Source organism: Desmodus rotundus, chromosome 13 (genome assembly GCF_022682495.2).
Source record: "Desmodus rotundus isolate HL8 chromosome 13, HLdesRot8A.1, whole genome shotgun sequence".
In the NCBI taxonomy this organism is placed as follows: domain Eukaryota; kingdom Metazoa; phylum Chordata; class Mammalia; order Chiroptera; family Phyllostomidae; genus Desmodus; species Desmodus rotundus.
In genome coordinates this window covers 49548404-49573885 of record NC_071399.1, presented here as the reverse complement: position 1 = coordinate 49573885, position 25482 = coordinate 49548404, and the positions used below count along the sequence as shown (strand labels likewise).

At 38.9% G+C, this 25482-nt stretch overlaps 1 protein-coding gene across 1 annotated transcript in view; it reads right to left on the bottom strand.

The window, feature by feature from the left end:
* Positions 1–25482, bottom strand: part of NUFIP1 (nuclear FMR1 interacting protein 1) — a 68236-nt gene that overhangs the window by 12824 nt on the left and 29930 nt on the right. The window contains exon 8 of the mRNA XM_024569518.4: positions 18739–18855. Within this exon, the coding sequence (XP_024425286.1) occupies positions 18739–18855 (117 nt within the window). The remainder of the gene's footprint in view (positions 1–18738; positions 18856–25482) is intronic.

Genomic DNA, 25482 nt, shown 5'->3' with positions numbered 1-25482 from the left:
TAACCCACAGCCCAACATCAGTAAGCTTGGGAGATCAAGGAGACTATACCACTGAATCTCACAGGTTTTCTACCACAGAAGTTTATGCCATTAACCCAGGGGGTCAGAACAGAGCAACCCAAGAAGCACAGGCAATCAGGAAGAGTCTCACAAACAATGGGAAGACAAACAATCCCCAAATGAAATAAAAGGAGGAAGTCTCAGAAACAGTGCTAAATGAAAAAGAGGCAAGTCAACTATCAGATATTGAGTTCATAGAATTGGTTATAAGGAAGCTTAATGAGCTCACACAGAATTACCAAAAACTACAGGGAAACTACAATGAACTCACTGAAAAACTCTATCAACATGAAAAAGGAAATAGAAACTAGCAACAAGGGCCAAGAGGAAAAGAAGAATACAATTTCTGAACTGAAGAACACAGTAGAAGGAATCAAAACCAGGCTCGATGAAGCAGAGGATCATCAGATCAGCGAACTGGAGGACAAGCTAGACAAAAACACTCAGAATGAGCAAGAAAAGGAAAAGAGGCTAAGAAAGAATGAAGAGGGGTTAAGGGAAAGGCAGGACAACATGAAACCTATCATATCTGTATAATAGGGACACCAGAAGGAGAAGAGGAAGAACAAGGAATAGAAATGCTGTTTGAATAAGTAATGATGGAAAATCTCCCTAATCTGATGAGAGAAAAAGTCACCCAAATCCATGAATCACAGAGAGTCCCAATCAAGAGGAACCCAAAGAGGTCCACTGCAAGACACATCATCATTAAAATGGCAAAATTCCGAGAAAAAGAGAGGATCTTAAAGGCAGCAAGGGAGACACAGGAAGTAACATACAAGGGAGCCCCAATATAGACAAGCAGCTGACGTCTCAATGGAAATGCTCCAAGCCAGACGAGAATGGCAAAAAATATTCCAAGTAATGAGAACCAGAGGCCTGCCACCAAGACTACTTTACCCAGCAAAGCTCTCAATCAAGATACAAGGCGAAATAAGGAGTTTCCCAGACAAAAGAAGTCTAAAAGAAGATACCGCCACCAAACCAGCTCTGAAAGAGATGCTACAGGGACTGCTTTAAGGAAAGGAAGGAAAAGAGAAAGAGAGAGGAACACAGGTAGGAAAAAATGGCAATGAATAACTACCTATCGATAATAACCTTAAACATAAATGGATTACATGCTCCAATCAAAAGACATAGAATAGCTGAATGGATAAGAAAGCATGACCCACACACATGCTGCTTACAAGAGACTCACCTCAGGACAAAAGACCTACAAAGACTGAAAGTGAAGGGAAAACAAATTTTCCAAGCAACTGGACAGGGAAAAAAAGCAGGGGTATCAATACTCATATCAAACAGAATAGACTTCAAAAAAAGGGCCATAAAGAGAGACCCAGAAGGTCACCTCATAACACTCAAAGGAAGAATCCACCAAGAAGACATAAACATTGTAAATATATATGCACCCTACATAGGAGCACCCAAATACATAAAGAAAATCTTGCAGGAGTTCAAGAAAGATATTGACAGCAACACAATTATACTAGGGGATTTTAACACCTCACTGTCAAAGATGGGCAGATCTTCCAAACAAAATATCAACAAGGATATTGTGGCATTGAACAATGCCCTAGATGAAATGGACTTAACTGATATATATAGAGCCTTTAATCCCAAAGAAGCAAAATGCACATTCTTTTCAAATGCACATGGAATATTTTCAAGATAGACCACATGACAGGACACAAAACAAGCCTCAGTAAGTTCAAGAAAACTGAAATAATATCAAGCATTTTCTCAGACCACAAGGGACTGAAACTACAAAACAAATCTCAAGGAAAAAACCCCAAAACACTCAAAAACATGGAGATTGAATAGCATGCTTTAAACAATGAGTGGGTGAAGAATGAGATTAGGGAACAAATCAGAAAGTTTCTGGAAACAAAAGAAAACGAACTCACAACAACCCAAAACCTATGGGACACAGCAAAGGCAGTCCTGGGAAGGTAGTGCATAGTGAGTGATACAGACCTAACTAAAAAAGAGAAACACTTCAAATAAACAACCTAACCCTACACCTACAAGAACTAGAGGAATAACAACCAGATAGCCCAGAGCGAGGAGAAGGAAAGAAATAACCAAGATCAGAGCAGAGTACAATGACATAGAGACTAAAAGCACAATTGTAAAACTCAATGAATCCAGGAGCTGGTTCTTTGAAAAGATAAACAAAATCAACAAGCCCTAGAGCAGGCTCATCAAGAAAAAAGAGACGATCCAAATAAACACTATCAGAAATGAAAGGAGAGAGACTACAACTGATACCATGGAAATACAAAGGATTGTAAGAAATTACTACGAAGAACAATATGCCAAGAAATGTGGAAACCTAGGTGAAACACAAATTTCTAGAAAAATATAACTTTCTAAAACTCAATGAAGAAGCAGCAGAAAGCCTGAACAGATCAATAACACCTGATGAAATTGAAGCAGTAATCAAAAAACTCCAGACACACAAAAGCCCTGGACCAGATGATTTCACAGGAGAATTCTGCAGAGCATTTAAGGGAGAGCTAAACCCCACCCTCCACAGATTATTTCAAAACATTCAAGAAGATGGAAGACTCCCAAACTTGTTTTATGAAGCCAACATCACCCTAATCCCAAAACCAGATAAAGACATAACAAGGAAAGAAAAGTTCAGGCCAATATCGCTGATGAACATAGATGCTGAAATCCTCAACAAAATAGGCAACAATACATTACAAAGATCATATACCATGACCAAGTGGGATTCATCCCAGGGATGCAGAGACGGTACAATATTCGCAAATCAATAAACATAATACACCACATAAACAAAAGCAAAGACAAAAACCACATGATGATATCTATAGATGCGGAAAAGCATTTGATAAGGTACAGCACCCATTTATGATAAGAATACTCAGCAAAGTGGGAATAGAGGGAGCATTCCTCAACATAATAAAGGCCATATATGAGAGACCTACAGCCAACATCATATGCAATGGATAAAAACTTAGAGCTTTCCCACTAAGATCAGGAACAAGACAAGGATGCCCTCTCTCAATACTCCTAGTAGTGAGACTTTCATAGTATTGAAAGTCTATGAGTCTGACTCTAACATAGTATTGAAAGTCCTAGCCACCGGAATCAGACAAGAAAAAGAAATAAAATGCATCCAAATTGGAAAGGAGGAAATGAAACTGTCACTGTTTGTAGATGACATGATAGTGTACACAGAAAATTGTATAGACTCCACCAAAAAACTGCTTGACCTAATAAATGAATTTGGCAAAATAGCCAGATATAAAGTCAATACTCAGAAATCAAAGGCATTCTTGTACACTAGCAATGAAACATCAGAAACAGAAATCAGGAAAAAAATCCCATTTGATATAGCAACAAGAAAAATAAAGTACCTAGGAATAAACCTAACCAAGGAGGTAAAAGACCTGTCCTCAGAAAACTACACAGACTGAAGAAAGAAATTAAGAAAGACACAAACAAATGGAAGCATGTACCATGCTCATGGATTGGAATTAACATCATCAAAATGACCATGCTACCCAAAGCGATTTATAGATTCAACGCAATCCCTATTAGAGTACCCATGACATATTTCAGATACAGAACAAACATTTCAGAAATTCATATGGAACCATAAATGACCCCAAATAGCTGCAGCAATTTTGAGAAAGAAGAACAAAGCAGGAGGGATCCCAATACCTGATATCAAACTGTATTACAAGGCCACTGTCATCAAAACAGCCTGGTACTGGCATAAAAACAAGCACATAGACCAATGGAACAGAACAGAGAGCCCAGAAATAAACTCAAGTCTTCACGGTCAATTAATATTTGACAAAGGAGGCAGGAGCATAAAATGGAGCAAAGATAACCTCTTCAACAAATGGTGTTGAGAGATCTGGACAGTTACGTGAAAAAAAAAATTCGATCACCAAATTACACCATACATAAAAAGAAATTCAAGGTGGATAAAAGACTTAAATATAAGTTGTAACACCATAAAAGTCCTAGAGGAAAACATTGGCAGGAAAATCTCAGACATTCCATGCAGCAACATCCTCACAGACACATCCCTTAAAGCAACGGACATAAAGGAAAGAATAAACAAATGGGACCTCATCAAAATAAAAAGCTTCTGCATGGCTAAAGAAAACACCATTAAAATGAAAAGAGAACTAACAGTATGGGAAAACACATTTGCCAATGATACCTCAGACAAGGGCCTGATCTCCAAAATACATAAAGAACTCACACAACTCCACTCCAGGAAGACAAACAATCCAATTAAAAAATGGGCAAAGGACTTGAACAGACATTTCTCCAAGGAAGACATACAGAGGGCCCAGGGAAAAGATGCTCAGCATCACTAGCCATCAGAGAGATGCAAATTAAAACCACAATGAGGTACTATCTCACATCAGTCAGAGTGGCCAACATAAACCAATCAACAAACAAATGTTGGAGAGGATGAGGAGAAAAGGGAATCCTTTTCTGTTGCACTGTTGGTGGGAATGCAGACTGGTGTGGCTACTTTGTAAATCAGTATGGAATTTCCTCAGAAAACTAAAAATGGAACTGACTTTTGACCCAGCAATTCTGCTGCTGGGATTATATCCTAAGAACCCTGAAACAACAATCCAAAAGAACCTATGCACCCCAATGTTCATAGCAGCACAATTTACAACAGCCAAGTGCTAGAAGCAACCTAAGTGCCCATCAGCAAATGAGTGGATCCAAAAACTATGGTACATTTACACAATGGAATTCTACACAGCAGAGAGAAAGATGGAGCTTATACCCTTTGCAACAGCATGGACGGAACTGGAGAGCATTATGCTAGGTGAAATAAGCCAGGTGGTGAGGGACAAATACCATGTGATCTCACCTTTAACTGGAACATAATCAACAAAAGAAAAAAGCAAAGAAAATATAATCAGAGACATTGAAATTAAGAACAATGTAACAATAGCCAGAGGGGAGAGGCGAATGGATAGTGGGGAGAAGGGTTTTCAGGAACTACTATAAGGACACATGGATAAAATCAAGGGGGAGGGTGGAGGCGGGGGAGGGAGGTGGGTTTGGATGGGGTTGGGTAGAGGGGTGGGGAGAAAATGCAGACGACTGTAATTGAACAATAAAATAATTTTTCAAAAAATGAAGAAAAATCTAAACTCAATGATGTAGAAAGTGAGAAGGTATGAAATAATAAAGACTGAAAATCAATGAATTAGAAACACACAATGAGAAAAACTGACAAAGCCAGAAGTCATTTCCTTAAAAAGATTAATGAAATTAATAAATACTTAGCAAGACTGATAAAGATTTAACAAATACCAATTAGTAATAACAAATCAAAGAAGGAACACCAGTATTTATCCTACAGATGGTATACGAAAATATTATAAATAACTTTATGCCAATAAATTAGACAACTTAGATAAAACAAAAAAAAATTCTTTTGAAAGACACCATTCACAAAAAAATGACTCAAGGCCTCGCTTGTGTGGCTCAGTGGATTGAGTGCCAGCCTGTGAATCAGGGGATTGCTGGTTCGATTCCCAGTCTGGGGCACATGCCTGAGTTGCGGGCCACGTCCCCATTAGGGGGCACATGAGAGACAACCACACATTGAAATTTTTCTCCCTCTCTTTCTTCCTCCCTTCCCTTCTCCAAAATAAATAAAATCTTTATAAAAAATAGAAAATCTAAAGAGAGTTCTGGCCAAGATGAAGGCGTACACAGAAACACTTCACCTCCTCGCACAACCAAAAGAAGGATAACAACCAATCTAAAAGCAAAAACCACCAAAACTGCCAGAAAAACTGCAAGGAAGTCCAACAACCAAAGAGGTAAAGAAGAAACATTCATCCAGGCTAGTAGGAGGGGCAAAGTGCAGCAGAGAGGATGCATGGCAAGGAGATGGACCAGGCGGTAGAGGGGGAGGTGGACTGGGTGGTCCCACATTCGCACATGGATGAGCTGGGAGGAACAACTAGGGAGCAAGACAGACCATGAAACCTTTTCAGCGCAGAAAAATAACTGAAAACTTCTAGCTGTAAAATTCTGTGGTGGTTGTGACAGTTGAGAAGGTGGAAGAAACTCCCAGTCTCACAGGAGAGTCTGTTGGAAAGGCCCATGGGTCCTACAATGTATACAAACCCACCCACCTGGGAATCAACACCTAAAAGGGCACAATCCACTTGTGGGAAGTGAGGGAAGTGACCGAAAGTGGGGCAAGTGCCAAACAATTGGCATTGTTCCCTCTCTCACCCCTCCCCACATACAGCGCAAAAATGGAGCAAAGAGGGCTGCCCTACCATGGTGAATACCTAAGCCTCCACCCCCTACAACATAACAGGTGTGATAAGACAAAGAAATATGGCCCAAATGAAAGAACAGATCAAAACTCCAGAAAAAGAACTAAGCACAAGGCAACTAAGCAACAAGGCAACGAGAACTAAACCTATCAGATGCAGAATTCAAAACACTGATAATCAGGTTGCTAACAGAAATGGTTGAGTTCGGTTGCAAAATAGAGGAAAAAGTGAAGGCTATACAAAGTGACATAAAGGAAGATATACAGGAAAGCAACACTGAAGAGGAAGGAAACCAGGACTCAAATCATCAGTTTGGATCAGAAGGAAGAAATAAACATTCAACCAGAACAGAATGAAGAAACAAGAAATCAAAAATATGAGGAGAGGCTTAGGAACCTATGGGACAACTTTAAACGTTCCAACATCCGAATCATAGTGGAGCCAGAAGGAGAACAAGAACCAGAAATTGAACACTTATTTGAAAAAACAATGAAGGAAAACCTCCCCAATCTGGCAAAGGAAATACAGTTCCAGGAAGCTCAGAGAGTCCCAAAGAAGCTGGACCCAAGGAGGAACACACCAAGACACATCATAATTACATTACCGAAGATTAAACGCAAGGACCTACACCCCAGATTACTCTATCCAGCAAAGCTATCATTTAGAATGGAAGGGCAGAAAAGTGCTTCCCAGATAAGGTGAAGTTCAAGGAGGTCATCATCACCAAGCCCTTATTATATGAAATGTTAAAGGGAATTATCTAAGAAAAAGAAGATGAACAAAAATATAAACAGTAAAATGACAACAATCTCACAACTATCAAGAACTGAACCTAAAGAACAAAAACAAAAACAAACTAAGCAAACAACCAAAACAGAATCACAGAAATGGAGATCACATGGAGGGTTATCAGTGGGGAGGGGGAAGAAGGGAGAATGGGGGACTATGTACATGGAATAAGAAGCACAAATGGTAGGTACAAAATAGACAGGGGGAGGTTAGGAATAGTATGGGAAATGGAGGAGTCAAAGACCTTATATGTATGACCCATGGACATGAACTAAGTGGGGGTGAATAATGGTGGGAGGGGAGGTGCAGAGCAGAGGGGAATAGAAGGGAGAAAAAAATGGGACAACTGGAATAGCATAATCATTTAGCAAACACATTAAAAAAAAAGAAAATGCTACTCGTTCATATTTGGTTTGCTTTGTGGAGGGTGGGACCAAAGGAGGTTTACAGATGTATGGAAAATAATACAATAATTAATAAGTAATAATACCAGAACAAACACTGTTTGCATACTCACAACTGTAAACCTACTTTTGCGCCCACCCCTATATATCTTAATGATTCTGACAGCCCCCGAACCAGGCACAGTCTCTTCTTTTACTTCCTTCTTCAGGGCCCCTTTCCTCATTTAAAACTCTTTCCAGAAAATCACTACTCATGTTTAAGATCCACTATATACTTTTGTGTTAATCCCTAAATTGAGATAGATTTTAACTGTAAAGATATAATTGTTAACATCTGTGAGATTTAGACTGCTCCTCTCCATTTAGAATACAACTAAATAAGCAGACTTCTAAATGCTGTTTAATGATTCAGAGAAGGCCCACTTTATTTCCTTCATTTATTTATTCCAAAGTCTCTATGTGTCAATACCCTATTCCATAGCCCAGAATTAATATTGAAAGCTACAAATTTGCTAGTGATCTGTACCCACTTATATCTGACAAAGTAGATTTCAAGACAACAAAGGTAACAAGAGACAAAGAAGGACATTTTATAATGATAAAGAGACACTACATCAAGTAAACATAGCACTTCTCAATAAATATGCACTCAATTAGGGAGCACCGAAGTATATAAAGCAAGTACTAACAGAACTAAAGGGAGATAAGACAAGAACACAATTGCAGTTGGTGACCTAAATACTCCATTGACAGCTGTAGGGAGCTCATTCAAACAGAAAATGAATAAAGAAATATTAGCCTTAAACCCTGACCGGTGTGGCTCACTTGATTGGACGTCAGCTTGCAACGCAAAAAGATCACCAGTTCAATCTCAGCAAATACCTGGGTTGTAGGTTCGGTTCCCAGTAGGGTATGTGTAAGAGATGGCTAATCAATGTTTTTCTCCCTCACTTTTTCCCTCCCTTCCCCTCTCTCTACAAATAAATAAATAAGACCTTAAAAAAAAAAAAGATATCAGCCTTAAATGAAACAGTAGACCAAATGGACCTAATCGACACTTCGGAGCCTTTCACCCCTGAACATCAGCTTATATGTTCTTTCCAGGGTACACAGAACATTCTCAAGGCTAGACCATATATGCTGGGTCACACAAAAAAAGGCTCAACAAATTCAAGCATATTCTCTGACCACAATGCTTTGAAATTAGAAATAAACTCCAAAAAGGAAGTAAAGAAACCCACAAATATGTGGAGATGAGACAATATGCTAATAAAAAAGACTGGATCAAAGAAAAAATAAAAGGGGATATCAAAAGATCTACAGAGATGAATGAGAATGACAATACCATGTATCAAAATTTCTGGGATGCTGCAAGCAAAAGCAGTAATAAGAGGGACATTTGTATCATTATAGGCCTATCTCAAGAAGCAATAGAAATCCCAGATAAACAACCTAATATTACATTTTTAAAGGAGACTTTATTTATTTTTTAGAGAGAGGGAAGGGAGGGAGAAAGAGGAGAGAAACATCAATGTGAATTAAACACTGACTGGTTGCCTCCTGCACACACCCTGACTGGGGACTGAACCTGCAACACAGGCATGTGCCCTGACCAGGAGTTGAACTGGTGACCCGTTGGTTTGCAGAAGGGCACTCAACCAACTGAGCCACACAAGTCAGGCCTGACATTACATCCCAAAGAACTAGAAACAGAAGAATAAAAGCAACCCAAAGTTAGCAGAAGAAATAATAAAAACTAGAACAGCCCTGACTGGTGTAGGTCAGTGGGATCGGCATCATTTCGCAAACCAAAATGTTACCTGTTTAATTTCCTGTCAGGGCACATGCCGGGGTTGCAGGCGTGCAAAAAATAACCAGTTGATGTTTCTCTCCTACACTGATGTTTCTCTCCTTCTCTTTCTCCCTCCCTTCCCCCTCTCTAAAAATAAATAAATAAAATCTTTAAAAACAAGTAGAATAGAACAGAATGAAATAGAGAACAAAAAGACTACACACAAAAAAAAATACAACAAAGAGCTGGTTCTTTCAGAAGATTAATAAAATCAACAAACCCCTGGAGAGACTGACTAAAAAAAAAAAACACAAGAGAAGACTAGATAAACAAAACCATAAATGAAAGCATCATAGACATCACAGATATACAAAGTATCACATTAGTACTCTATGAAAGACTATATGCCACAAAATTCAATATCCTACAAGAAATGGATAAGTTCCTGAAAATATATAACCTTCCCAGACTGAATCCTGAAGAACTGGAAAATAGAAATAGATCAACAGTGGACACTGAAACACCATCTTTTGGGAGGACACTGAAACCTCTCCAAAAATAAAATTCCAGGACTAGATGGTTTCACTAGTGAATTCTACCAAACATTTAAAGAAGATTTAATACCTATTCTTCTTAAACTCTTTGAAAAAATTGAAGAAGAGGCAATAATTTCTAAAACATTGTCTAAGGCCAGCAACCCTGATATCAAAATCTGGCAAGGATCTCACACACACACACACACACACACACACACACACACACGAAAAACCTCTACAGGCTGACAGTTCTGATAAATATAGATGCAAAAATCTAAATAAAAAAACTAGCAAGTCAAGTACAACAATACATGAAAAAAATAATATATCAGGACTTCCTGCCAAGATGGAGGCATAGGTAGACACACTGTGCCTCCTCACACAACCAAAAGAAGGACAACAACAATTTAAAACAAAACACAATCAGAACTGACAGAAAATCAAACTGTATGGAAGTCCGACAACCAAGGAGATAAAGAAGAAACATTCATCCAGACCCGTAGGAGGGGCAGAGATGGGCAGCCGGGGTGGAGAGGACTCGCAGCAAGGTGGCGGCTGGCGGACCCAGTGAGGTGGCGGATTGTGGAACGGGGCAGGCCAGGCTGCAGCCAGCAGACCCCACAAGGTGGTGGCTGGCAGACCCTGCAGCCCCACTTTCACACAAAGATAAACCGGGAGGAACCTCGGGGAAGCAAAACATACCATGCAACCCAGGGCTTCAGCTCGGGAAAATAAAGCCTCAAACCTCTGATTGAAAACACCTGTGGGGGTTGAGGCGGCAGCAGGAGAAACTCCCAGCCTCACAGGAGAGTTCGTTGGAGAGAACCACAGGGGCCTAGAGCGTGCACAAGCCCACCCACTCGGGAATCAGCACCAGAGGGGCCCAATTTGTTTGTGGGTAGCAGAGGGAGTGGCTGAAATCCGGCAGAGTGTGGAGCAAGTGCCATTGCTCCCTATTGAACCCCTCCCCCACATACAGCATCACAGTGCAGCCACCAGTGTTACCCAGCCCTGGTGGACACCTAAGGCTCCTCCCCTTTACATAACAGGCGCGCCAAAAAAAAAAAAAAGGCCCAAATGACAGAACACTTCAAAGCTCCAGAAAAAATACAACTAAGCAACAAAGAGATAGCCAACCTATCAGATGCATAGTTCAAAACACTGGCAATCAGGAAGCTCACAGAATTGGCTGAATTTGGTTACAAATTAAATGAAAAAATGAAGGCTATGCTAAGAGAAACAAAGGAAAATGTACAGGGAACCAATAGTGATGGAAAGGGAACTGGGACTCTAGTCAACAGTGTGGACCAGAAGGAAGAAACAAACATTCAACCAGAAAACAATGAAGAAACAAGAATTCAAAAAATGAGGAGAGGCTTAGGGAACCTCTGGAACAACTTTAAATGTTTCAGTATCCGAACTATAGGGGTACCAGAAGGAGAAGAGGAAGAACAAAAAATTGAAAACTTACTTGAACAAATAATCAAGAACTTCCCTAATCTAGCCAAGGAAATAGACTTCTAGGAAGTTCAGGAAGCTCAGAGAGTCCCAAAGTAGCTGGACCCAAGGAGGAGCACACCAAGGCACATCATCATTAAGTTACCCAAGATTAAGCAGAAGGAGAGAATCTTAGAAGCAGCAAGAGAAAAGAAGACAGTTACCTACAAAGGAGTTACCATAAGACTGTCAGCTGATTTCTCAAAAGAGATCTTACAGGCAAGAAGGGGCTGGAAAGAAGTATTCCAAGTCATGAAAAGCAAGGACCTACATCCAAGATTACTGTATCCAACAAAGCTTTCATTTAGAATGGAAGGGAAGATAAAGTGCTTCTCAGATAAGGTCAAGTTCAAGGAGTTCATCATCACCAAGCCCTTATTATACGAAATGTTAAAGGGATTTATCTAAGAAAAAGGAGATAAAAAATATGAACAGTAAAAATGACAGCAAACTCACACTTATTAACAACCACACCTAAAACAAAAACAAAAGCAAGCTAAGCAAACAACTAGAACAGGAACAGAACCACAGAAATGGAGATCACATGGAGGGTTATCAGTAGGGGATTGGGAGTGGGAGAGAGGAGGGAAAGGTACAGAGAATAAGTAGCATAAATGATAGGTGGAAAATAGACAGGGGGAGGGTAAGAATAGTATAGGAAATGTAGAAGCCCAAGATCTTACATGTATGACCCATGGACATGAATTATAGGGGGGGAATGGGGGAGGGAGAGGGTGTGCAGGATGGAGTGGCATGAAGGGGGGGAAATGGGACAACTGTAATAGCATAATCAATAAGTATATTAACAAATAAATAAAAAAACCTCATAGACACAGGAAAAAGAAATAATACACCACAATGGATGGGATTCATTCCTGGGGTACAAGAATGGCCCAAAATAAACAAATTAATCAATGTAATACACTAATACAATGTAATACAATGTAATACCACATTAACAAAACAAAGGGAAGACTAGTGATCAACATGGAAGCAGAAGTAAACAGTTTGCCTCCTCACACAACCACATCAAAACTGCAACTTAACTACAGAAAAAACATCACTCAGAGGTGTCAGAATTCGAGCTGAATGGAAGACCAACAACTATAGAACTAAAGAAACCACATCCATCCACAATGGTAGAAGACACAGAGATGTGGAGACCTGAAACGGGCGGGTCTCACACCTATGTGTGGTGGATAAAAATTTGGGAGGGATTATCTCAGGAGTGAGGGGTCCTACCCCAACACTAGGCCCCTCAGCTCAGGGATCCAGTACCAAGAAGATTAATCCTCGTAACTTCTGGCTGTAAACACCAGCGGGGTTTGAGTTAGTGAAGGAACCACTGGATTCCCAAGCGGTTCCTCATAAAGGCCCTGCACATGGACTTAGATTCACTCCCTCTGAGATCCAGCACTGGGGTAGCAGCTTGAAAGGTACCAGTGGCATACAAGGAGAAACTGAAGTGTTCGGCGTCAGGGCAAGAGCTGGGGGACAGCCTTCCCCCAGAGAGAAAGGCAGGCCACTGTTCCTCTTCTGAGTCCTCCCTCCACAAAGCCACAAAGCCAACAGAAGGGGCCATATCTGAGACTCCAGCAACCTGGTGAATCCCTAAGGTTCTGCACCACCTAACTTACGGCCCATCCAAGCTGTTAAAAGGGGCCTTTTCATATAAATGGGTAGTCTCAGCTCAGGCTTCATACCTTCCTAAATTTTCTCAAGCAACAGCCGGCCTCAGTGAGTTCCCAGGCCCACATACCTTTGGCTAAGCAACCCCAGGCCCGGCACTAGCTGCAGCCAGCTTTGCACCACAGTTTGGCTTCATCTAGGAACCTTTAAGCCCAGCAAAGTAGCAGCCATCTACAGACTGCTTTGTAGCTCATGCTGGGTGGCCCCGGGCAGAATATAAGTGGTGGCTGATCCTGGCCTGCACCACCTAGGAAACCCCAGACCCTGTGCACCCAGTGGACAGGTACAGACCACACTGGAACACGACCACCCTGCCCCTGCAGAGGTGATCCTCCACAGAGAGTGGAGGTTGGTGATCAGTAGTCAGAGCCAGTCCTCGAAGCTGACTGGCCTGGGTAAATCCCTCCCACTGACTTGCCAACAGCAATCAAGGCTCACCTACAAAAGGAGGGTGTACTCAGCCCACACAAAGGGCACACCTCAAGGACCCTGCTTGGGAGATAGGGAAGACTGTTTCACTGGATCCTACAGGACACCTACTACATAGGCCACATTACCATAACACAGAGTCAAAGCAGCTCTACCTAATACAGAGAAACAAACACAGGGAGGCTGCCAAAATAAGAAGACAAAGAAATATGACCCAAATGAAAGGACAGATCAAAACTCCAGGAAAAGAACTAAACAAAATGGAGATAAGCAATCTATCAGATGAAGAATTCAAAACACTGGTTATAAGGATGTTCAAGGAACTTAATGAGTACCTCAACAACATAAAAAAGACTCAGACAGAAATATAGGATATACTAATGGAAATAAATAACAATTTACAGGGAATCAACAGTAGAATGGATGAAGCTAAGAATCAAAGCAATGATATGGAACATAAAGAAACAAAAAACAACCAACAGAAAAACAGGAAAAAAGAATCCAAAATCATGAGGATAGTCTAAGGAGCCTCTGGGACAACTTCAAGCATTCCAACATTCGCATCATAGGGTGCCAGAAGGAGAAGAGAAAGAGGAAGAAATTGGAAACGTATTTGAAAAAATAATGAAAGAAAACTCCCTTAATTTGATGTAGGAAATAGACATGCAAGTCCAGGAAGCACAGAGAGTCCCAAACAAGATGGATGCAAAGAGGCTCACTCTAAGACACAACATAATTAAAATGCCAAAGGTTAAAAGATAAGAGAGAACTTTAAAGGCACCAAGACAAAAGCAGTTAATTACCTACAGGTGAGTTCTTATAAGACTGGCATCTGATTTCTCAAAAAGAAACTTTGCAAGCTAGAAGGGATTGACAAGAAATACTTAAAATCATGATAATCAGCAACCTACAGCCAAGATTACTCTATCCAGCAAAGTTATCATTTAGAATCAAAGGGCAGGTAAAGAGTTTCCCAGACAAGAAAATACTAAAGGAGTTCAGAATCACCAATCCATTATTCTATGAAATGTTAAAGGGATTTATTTAAGAAGATCAAAACTATGAACAATAAAATGGCAACAAACATGTACCTATGAACAACTGAATCTAAAAATAAACTAAGCAAACAAGAACAGAGACGGAATTGTGGATATGGAGAATGTTTTGATGGTGGTCAGATGGGGGTGGTTGGGGAGAATGGATGAAGAGGTGAGGGAATTAAGACCAAATAAGTAGTTACCTAATAGCCATGGGGATGTAAAGTACAGTATAGGAAATGGAGTAGCCAAAGAACTTACAAACGCATGACCCATGGACATGAACAGTGGTGTGGGGATTGCCTGAGGGAAGGTAGGGTGCTTAATGCAGGGTGGCAAAAGGGGGAAAATTGGCACAATTGTAACAGTATACTCAATAAAACATTATTAAAAAAGAAAAAACAAAGGATAAAAATCGTATCTTATCAATAGATACAGAAAAAGCAGTTAAGATACAACATCCACTGATGATTAAAATACTCGATGAAGTGGGTATAGAAGGAATGTGCCTCAACATAATAAAGGCCATATATGACAAACCCACAGCCAATGGTAAAAAACTGAAAGCTTTTCCTCTAAGACCAAGACCAAGACAAAGATACTCTCACCTCTCTTATTCAACATAGTACTGGAAGTATTAGCCAGAGCAATAAGGCAAGAGAAAGATATAAGAGGCATCCAAATTGGGAATCAAGAAATAAAAATATCACTTTTTTGCATATGACATGATTCTCTATATAGAAAACCCTAAAGATTCCACCAAAAAACTATTAGAAACAATAAATACAGTAAAGTTGCAGGATACAAAACCCACTGCTTTCCTGTTTACTAACAATAAAATTTCAGAAAAAGAAATTAAAAGAAAAAACAATTGCAATAGCAACCAAAAGAATAAAACACCTAGGAAAAAACTTAGCAAAGGGTATGAAGGACCTATATACTGAAAACTACAAAGCATTATTAAAAGAGATGGAAAAAGACACAATGAAAAGGAAACATATTGTGTTTATGAAATGGAAGAATCAACATAGTTAAAATGGCCATATTACCCAAAGCAATATACAGATTTAATGCAATCCCCTCCAAAGCACCAATGTCATTTTTTAAATTAAAAAAAAAAACCAAAAAATCAGATCTTTATGGAACCACAGATGACCCCAAATAGCTAAAGTAATCCTGATTAAAAAGAAACGAAGCCAGTATAATTTGAATTCACTACCCGATTTCCAATTATACTACAGAGTTATAATAATCAAAACAGCATGGCACTGGTAAAGAAAGAAAGAGAGAGAAAGAGAGAGAGACAGAGACAGACAGACAGAGAGACAGAGACATAGACCAATGGAGCAGAATTGAGCCCAGAAATAAACCACACGTACATGGGCAAAAGCACACAATGGAAAAGAGAAAGCCTTTATAATATATAGTGCTGGGAAAATTGAAAAGCCACATGCAAAATAGTGAAACTACATTATAGTTTGTCCTCATGTACAAAAATTAATTCAAAATGGATCAAAGACCTAAATATAAGATCTAAAACAATACATTATATAGGAACCATAGGTACTAAACTTATGGACTTGGGTCGCAGAGAAAATTTTATGAGTTTGACCCCAAAAGCAAGGGAAGTAAAGGCAAAAATGAATGAATGGGACGGTATCAAACTAAAAAGCTTCCACATAGTAAAAGAAACTGACAACAAAACATGAAAGCAACCAATTTAATGGGAGATATTTGCAAACAAAAACTCCAACAAGGGATTAATAATAACCAAGACATATAGAGAATTTATACAACTCAACACCAAACAAATAATCCAATTAAAAAATGTACAGAGGACATGAACAGACACTTCTCCCAAAAGACATACAAATGGCCAACACGTACATGAAAAGATGCTCAACTTAACTAGCTATTAGGGAAATGCCAATTAAAACTACAATGAGATACCACCTCACAGCTGTTACTATAGCTATTATCAAAGGAAATGGAAACAACCAGTGTCCTTCAACACAGGTTTGGATGAAGAAGATACAGTACATATATACAGTGGAATACTACTCAGCCATAAGAAAAGACGAAATACTGCAATTTGTGACAACATGGATGGACCTTGAGAATATCATGCTAAACGACATAAGTTAGACAAAACTAAGAACCATCTGATGTCACTGATGTGGGATATAAAACTGAAACTCAAAGACAGACAACAGTTTGGTGGTTACCAGAGGGAAGGGGATGGGGTGGTAAAGTGGGCCAAATATATAGTAATGGAAGATGATTTGACTTTGGGTGGTGGACACCCAATGCAATATACAGATCATGTATCATAGAAATGTACACTTGAAATCTGTATGATATTGTTAACCAATGTCACACCAATAAATTTAATTTTGGAAAGAAAAAGCTATGCATTCCTGTGCAGGAAGATATCAAATGCCACACAGAGTAAGGCTATAATGGAAGGCAATATATTGTAGCTGGCTTCTTCAGACTTTTAAGTCAAACTAGGTTTTACATCAGCTCAGCCACATACTTGCTTTGCACACTTATTCTTTTTTTTTAATTTACTTATTTATTTTAAATTATTTATTTTTAGACAGGGGGAAGGGAGGAAGAGAAAGGGAAACATCAATGTGTGGTTGCCTCTTGTGCACCCCCTACTGGGGACCTGGCCTGCAACCCAGCCATGTCCCCTAATCTGGGAATGGAATCTGTGACCTTTTGGTTCTCAGGCTCAGGCTCAATCCACTGAGCCTCACCAGCCAGGGCTCACATTTATTCTCTCTAAGCTTAAGGTTCTATGAAACGAAGGGGTGGAACCTCAAAGATCTCTTCCAGTTTCTTTTCTTCCTTCTAATTAAAAAATGGTGGCAGCCTAAAATGAAGACATGAGTATAAAAGTATTAAAAGTTTATCTTAAGAGAGAGAGAAGAAAGCTTGTTTTTAATGGATTCAGTAATTTGGTAACAGCTTTCTTTGCTATCACCTGTCATAAATACAACTGATAAACATGAAATATGTGTTTAAAGAATAACTCCATCTTCATATCAGTGTAATGGAAACAAGAGTAAAGAAATACTGTTTTTCTTTAAAAAAACAAAAAAAAACAAGAAGAGGCAACCATCAGATAAAGTCAAAGTAGTTTATATTCCAAAATTCAAATAGCTTTTAACTAGCTATCATTACAAGCCAGAGCCCATTTTAAAAATAGAAAAATCCTGTTAACATCTTCCAACTACACAAACATTAATTATCTCTAGCCTAGCCAGCATTAAAAGTGCTGCCATCTTCATCCAATTACATTAAAATCTTCTCTTCATTCTACATTCTTATCTTCAGCAGAGCTCCTATTGTGATTGTTCATCTTGTCCTGAGATACATATACATGCATTCTCTGAGGGTTGGTAAACCGTAAATAAAATTACCATGCAGAGTCCAGTTTCCAGAACAGCAGGACACAGGCTTATTCACTAAACATATGCTGGATTATTGATATGAAAATTGGGTTAAGAATTGCAACACTGCAACAGACCAATGGCCTACTCACAGCTCTTCTAAAGTGGCCCTAAAAGCAATGCTAGTGATTAAGCTGGCTCACCATCATCTTTAAGGGTAAGACATGTCTCCTGAACATTGCTGATGTCTCAGAAAGACTCCTGAGAGGATTCCATTTCTTCCAACCTTTAAAACATATATACTGATGCAACCACCAAGTATAAGGTTGCTGTGTTCCCCAAAGAGGTAATTTACGTAAATCTGCTCTATGAAGAGCAGTACCCTACACATACTGAAGAAAGTCCATCATTCTCTCTTTCATAAAGGATCTCTTTATGCCTATCAAAGGTGCTAAACATGGAGAGTACGGAGAAGAAATTAACTTTCTTTGCTATATCTTTTAGAATTTTCTTCAATTCCATTAGTCAATAGTCTCTCTTCTCAGTCTTTCACTGTATTATGTCTGCCTTTTTCTCCCAGAATAGCAATACATTTCTCCATTTCTTTTTTTATCCCATGTTAACTTTACTTCTGAATCAAGTGAAATAGCAGTTTCAATATCAAATAAAGAATGTACATGACACATCTTTCCTCAGATACAGACATGAATGAATGCTACTGATGCACAGCATGTATCACAGGCAAAAGCAACAAAACAAAACAAACCCACATGCAACAACTGATGCCATGACTTACCTTCTGGCTCACTCTCTGACCCTGAGAGACTGACATAGCTGCTCATTAGTGAGCACAGGGCTGGTGTCACTTCCTTGGGTATGACAATACTTTGTGGTTTCTCCTCTTTATCAGACTCTGAAATAGAAAGGAAAATAACTAAGAGTAAAACAGTATACCAAAAACATCTACCCCCATAAAAAGAAACTTGATAGCCCCTTACTCCCTCCTGTGTTAGTGGAAAGAAAGTAATTTCTGATCATTTCCTAAATCTTCCCAGAGAACAAATCCCAGTACACCTGGAAAATTTCCTTTTGGTTGAAATCTTCACGGGCAGAGAAGCTATCTGCCCCGAAGAGAAGACACAAGGGAAACGGAAGCTCTGTTACTCACCATACTTCACAGGTTATGAAATCTGGGCCTTCTTTAAATTAATTTTAAATTAATTCTATCTTTGCTATTTATTTATTTATTTTATTTATGCCATTAATTAATTTTATTAAGGTACTAGAAAGGCCAGAATTTATTTAACTTCACTGGGTTAGGATAATTGAGTTTGAAAGTTAGATTTAGGAATAAAATATAAAATTACTCACCTTTGTTGTTTTTAAAACTGGTTTAAGGACAGAAATAATATTTATGCCATTCTATAGATAAAGGCTTAATCAGAGTTTTTCTGAAATTAATCAGCCAAAAGTTTTTATCATTTGAAACTTCTATGAACTTAAGTAAGCAAGACAAGCATGAGAATCAAGCAAGTCCTCAAGAGCTTGCCAAAGATAAAGTGTCTGATCACAGCCCAACAAGCATTTGTTTTTGGCAGCTCTAAAAATGTATTAATTCTATTCAAAACAACCAATAAAAATAAAGCATGATGGAAGAAATGAATAGTAACCTGTTTGTGTAATGAACTAACTCAACCCACAACCAATATGAAATGTTTCAAGACAGTATTTAATGTTTGCCAGTTCAGTCTAGGAGGAACCAAAACATGCCAATATGAAATGCAAGTGCACTTTTCTGTGAATAACTACCACCTTCTGGTGGTTGAAGTTAAATCCTCTTTCCTCCACCCATCCACACTGCCAGCACACCATCTAAAAACTGCTCTTGGTCAATTTTAAGCTAAGTTATCCCCTATTCTCCTTAATTAACAAAGGGAAAGGAAAATATGTAGCACAGATAGATAGGTAGATAGACAGACAGACAGGTAATTAGTATAGATACATATTAGTGGATTAAACAGAAATCTACATCAGTATTAGTATGGAGACTCTTCATCCCATTGTTTGAATGACAATAGGCCAAACTCTATTAGAGATACCAAAAAGTATAACACGTGTTCTTTACAAGCATGAGCACGTTTCATCCTTATGAGGTCTCGATTTCAGTACTAATTATAGGTGATGAAACCAAGTTCAGAGAATCTGAGTAATTTTCCCTTCAGGTTACAAAACTACACAACAGTTGGGTCAAATTTAAGTCCTAGCTATCTAACTGTAAACCCCAATTCTTAACTAGTGAGCTAGATCTCCTACATCTGTTCTCTTCTTAAAATGAAGCCAACCTATCAAAATGTCCCTTTGGTCAATAACAGTGCTATTAAATGTCTTCTTCCAGCTATAGTTCCACTTCTCTGTTCCCTTTTACAGCACAATTCCAAACAACTATTTGATATAATCACCAGGAAATCATCTGGGCCTGAAATTTCCTCAGCTGTCTGACCCACTCCAGCATCTACTCCAATCTGTCTTTCAGGCCTGCCATGCCAGTGAAGCTCTTCCTGCCAAGTTAACCCGCTTCCTCTGTGTTGCCAAGTCCAGAGGTCATTCTTACTCTCGTCTTATTTCACATAAAGACAACATTTCACAGTAATCATGTGTTACTTTTAAAAACATATTCTTCATGTGGCTTCCAGACCCCCATCACTTGGCTCTCCTTCCCAAACTCCCTACTGAATTCTCCTCACTGACCAACTTCCAATTTTTTCAAGTGTCCCTGGTTTCAATCTTCAGCGAATCTTCCTCTTTATGCCTCCTCCTCTTATGATTTCATTTTATCTAAAATCTTAAACACAATCTACATGGTGGTGAATCATAAATTTATACCTCCAGCCTTAAGTTTCCCCCTAAATTCCAGAATAATACAAGTGCCTGTTCCATATCACTACCTAGAGGTCAAACAGGTCTCAAAGGTTAACAGCTCCAAAAACAAGCATTTAACTTTAACTCCAAACATGACTTCCAGAAGTCTTTACCTCAGTAAGTACCAACTCTTACTTCTCAATGTGTCAAAATCTAGCTATCGTCCTTGACTCTTCTCTCTCTCACATACTATAACCAAAGTATCAACAAATGACGTCAGCTCTATTTTGAAAATATCTTCAGAATCATACCCTTCTCATTACTTCCAATATTACAATCCCAGTCCCAGTCAACATTTCTTGCCTGGACAACTGTAACAGCCTCCTAAAAGGTATCCCTCTCATGACCCTGCCCACTGCTCCCTACAATCTATTCTCTCCCTAAACACATAAACAAGATCACATCACCTTTCTGCTCAACCTCAGAGTAAAGTCTCAAGTCATTTCCTGGCCTGCAGCACCCTACTTGATCTGGTCCTTCACTTGTCTCCACTAAAATACTACCACTTTCTTTCCTGCTCACTCCACTCCACTCTGACTGTTCCCTGAGCACATGAGGCATGCTCTCACCACGGAGTGTTTACACTTGTTCCTTTCTCTGCCTGAAAGCTATCACCTCAGGCATCAGCTCCTAACTTTATTCAGATTTCTTAGTGTCACCTTATCAGAAATGCCTTCACTGACTTTATAAAATAGCACAATCCTTTCTTTAACCATCATTCTGTATCCTTTCACTTAGCTTTACTCATCCTCATGTCAGTTATATCAACCCATATATTTACTACTTCCACCCCCAACAAGACCATAAGCTACAGGAGAGAAGGAATTTGGCTTTGTTCAGTATTGTATCCTTAGAACCTAGAAAAGGGCTCAACAAATACCTGAAGAACAAACTGTTGCATGAATAAAAGGCAAGTTCAAAAAGAGTTAACTTGTACAGATGACAGAGCTAGGAAGAGGTAGGGCTACAGTGGAAGCCTAGTTCTGTCTGGATTCAGAGCTAATTCTTTTTCCTTTTGTTGTTTTAATAACATGACTCCATTTTTATTTAACAAAATAAAATACATGTTAATAAGAAAAATATTTCTGGAAGGATATACAACAAAATGTGAACAGTGGCTATTTCTGTAAGTTAAGAAAGTAGCTTGCTTTTTATTTTATGCTTTTTGGTTTTTCCTCATTTTCTGCACTGCGATCGGGAAATAATAGAAAAAGAAAAATAAAGAAATAAACCTTGGAGGAAAATGTTACCTCACAATTCAATTCAAAAAGTGGAGGACAAGGCTTTAATTGGCCTACATAACTCCACCCCCTTCCCTCTTTTTTAATATTTTCAAACAATATTAAATTTACACGTGTTGCAAAGATAGCAGAGAATTTTCACACACCCTTCACCTACTTTCCCCTAATGTCAATATCTTATACAACCACAGTACATTTATCATAGCTAACAAATTACACAGGTAATTTAGGTAATAATATTACCTAAATTACTGACTGTACTGGAATTTCACTAGTTTTTCCATTAATCTCCTTTTTCTATTCCAGAACCCAATCCTCCATATCACATTGTATTCTGTCCTCACAACTCCTCATCTGTGTCTTCTCCAATCTATGACAATTTCCCAGTATTTCCTTGCTTTCATGGACTTTACAGTTTTAAAGACTACTAATCACTTGTAGAATATCCCTCAATGTGGGTCTGCCTGGTGTTTTCTGATGATAAGGCTAAGACTATAGATTTTAGGTAGTGCCCTCTCATATCGCATCATATCAGGGGATCCATGATACCAACATGACATTACTGGTGATGTTAACCTTGAGCACTTGGTGGTGTGTCTGGTTTCTCTACTGTAAAGTTACTATTTATCTCTTTATTATACTATTTCTTGAAATGAGTCACTAAGACAAGCCAACATTCAAGGGGATGGGAATTAAGTCTACCTCCTAGAGTAAGGAATATTAACGAATTTGGAGATATGCTAAAACGACCATGGTATACCCTGTTTTACCTTAAAGTGTTGCCACCAATTTTACCATTCATTAAAGGTTCTTGCCTGAAACAATTATTACTGTGGTGTTCTAATGGTGACTTCCTGTTTCTCCCTAACCTCTTACAATTATTAATTGAAATTCTTCTATAAAAAGATTTGTCCCTCTTCTCCCATATTTATTTATATGAGTATGGACTCATGGATATTTATTTTATTCTTTGGGTTATAATCTATTGTCTATTTTGTGGCTCAAATTGCTCCAGCTTTAGCCATTGGGAACCTAGTCCAGTTGGTCCCTATATCCATCTGACATGCCCACTTCCTGCTGTTTTTGAGCACTTTCTTACTTTCTGGCACTATATTAGATCCTCTAGGCTCACTTTGTATTCTCTCTGCTCCAAACTTCAGTCATTTCTCCAAAAGGCTCCAGTCTCTTTAATTGGAGAATGGTAAAACCACAATCTGGGTGCTTGGTGCACTCATTATTAGGAGTGTCACAAAGCTCACTATACTTGACTGCTTCCCCAAGGGCAAGAGTTAGGAGTTCACACAAATGAACCGCCACATATAACGAGCACTTTGAAAAGAGTGCTGCCCTTTTGACTTGATCAAAATGTCCTCCACAGTGACTTTTCATCTCAAAAGAAAATGCCTTTGCAAAGCTCCCCAGATCTACCTCGCAGTTCTAACACAGGCATTTTTAGCAGCTGTCCCGTAAAGTGCTGAAGGCACTGTGCTGGCTGACTGAATCATGCTCAACACACTTTACTTGCTTTTTAATAAAAATAGCAAAAACATTTCTCTAAACTAGAAATATCAGTATAAAAACAGAAGCAATGAAAATGATAAAATCAAACTACAATGATTATAAAACAACAGCTAAAATAATTTCTCTTACTGTTAAAACACCAGTGACACTTTTCTTATGGTAAATCTCACCTCTCTCTTATACATATCATGTTCCCACTAATCAAAAAAGTAATACAATAATCCAAAACTTATCACTAGACCCGAGGTGGCAAACACAATGCCCGCGAACCAAATCCGCCTCTCCACCTTGTTTTATCCAGCTCAGCACCTTGTTTCTACCTGGCCGCAGCACCAAGCTCTGGCTTAACTGTTAAGGAGTAGTTACATTTATACAGTCCTAAAATTACTTTCAGCCCTTTGAAGGCAACCACTAGGCTGACATGGCCCCCGATGAAAATGAGTTTGACACCCCTGCACTAGACTATGAGTTTCCTGAAGGCAGCAAGAGACTTCTCTGAATTACAGTGCTGGGTAAGCAAAATGTAGGACCTCAGTAAATCCATACTGAAATAAAAATGGGGAAAAAATTGCCTCTCGAATGTTTTACCCAAGTCTAAACACTGATTGTAAAAGCTTCGCCTCTGGCCTCTTTCTACAACTTATTTCTTACTTTATTTCTTAATTTGTCTCTCCCCTCCCGCCTCCTACTACTTCCTATTGCCCTCAAGGAACAAACATAGTTACATGCTCTAGTCTCAAGAATATTTACAGATTAAGTCTCCTAAGAAAACACTATCTATTGAAAAAACTCACCCTTAAAAAACAGGAGCTTTGCTTTATGGTTTCCAACTCTCAAAAACAGATATTTAACAAAGGGCATTCATGACAGCTGACACGCTAGGTCAGCTTCTTTTCTTACTTTAACATCTACCTTTTAAACAACAGAAGCCCATTTAGCCTATGTGTCAGTATGCAGACTGATATCTGTTCTAGTGTTCTATGATAATACCTGTATTACAGCAAATGACAAACTGGATCCTTTTCGTTCTGTTGATGATGAGGCACTTTAGTCTGTGATGCTCAAGGACACATTACTGACCAGCTCCTTTCTTTCTAGCTCAGTTAAAACGTATCAAAACCATAGGCCAGGAAAGCATTTAAACATGGTGGATCATATTTAAAGAAGAGCAACAAAGTAAATATGGTTCTAACAAATGAAATACCAAAAAGATTAAAAGGAAATCTATTGCAAACAGGCCATACTCAAAACTGATTAGCTGGTAGACTCCAAATGATATGTTCTCCCTTTGAAACAATGTCATCCCCACGTTTAACGCACCTACACAATTAGTGAGAGCTGACATACTACCAAGTATCACAAAAAGGAGGGCTCTGGTAAAGATTTTTCTAAGCATGAGATGAAGTTTATAAAGATTGAGAACTGCTGTCTTATTGAAAATGTGAATGCTGATGTCTGGATTAAGATTCTGAGCCAAAAAAAGGCAAAAAATGTAAGAAATTGGGAGATCTCCATGTTGAAAGTAAGCTTACTGCTAAAGAGTGTTAATTGCCACGTGAGAGCAGGAAGAGGACTGCATCACCATGCTGCCCTGAGACCTGCAACCTGAAAAACAAGCACACCCGGAGCTCTGACTGGCTCTGGCTCAAGGTGAAAGAAGATGCCTCCAAACAAGTGTAAGGCTGATATGTTGGAAAGTGGAGATGCTAAGGATACTACGTATTTAGGGCATGTGAAAAAAAATGGTACATGTGGTTTTCTATAGCTCTACCTGAAATGAAAAGTTGAGGAACCAACAGTCTAAACATTGATTTGGAAAACGTAAAAATCCAGAAATCTGGAGGTAAAGATGACATGAA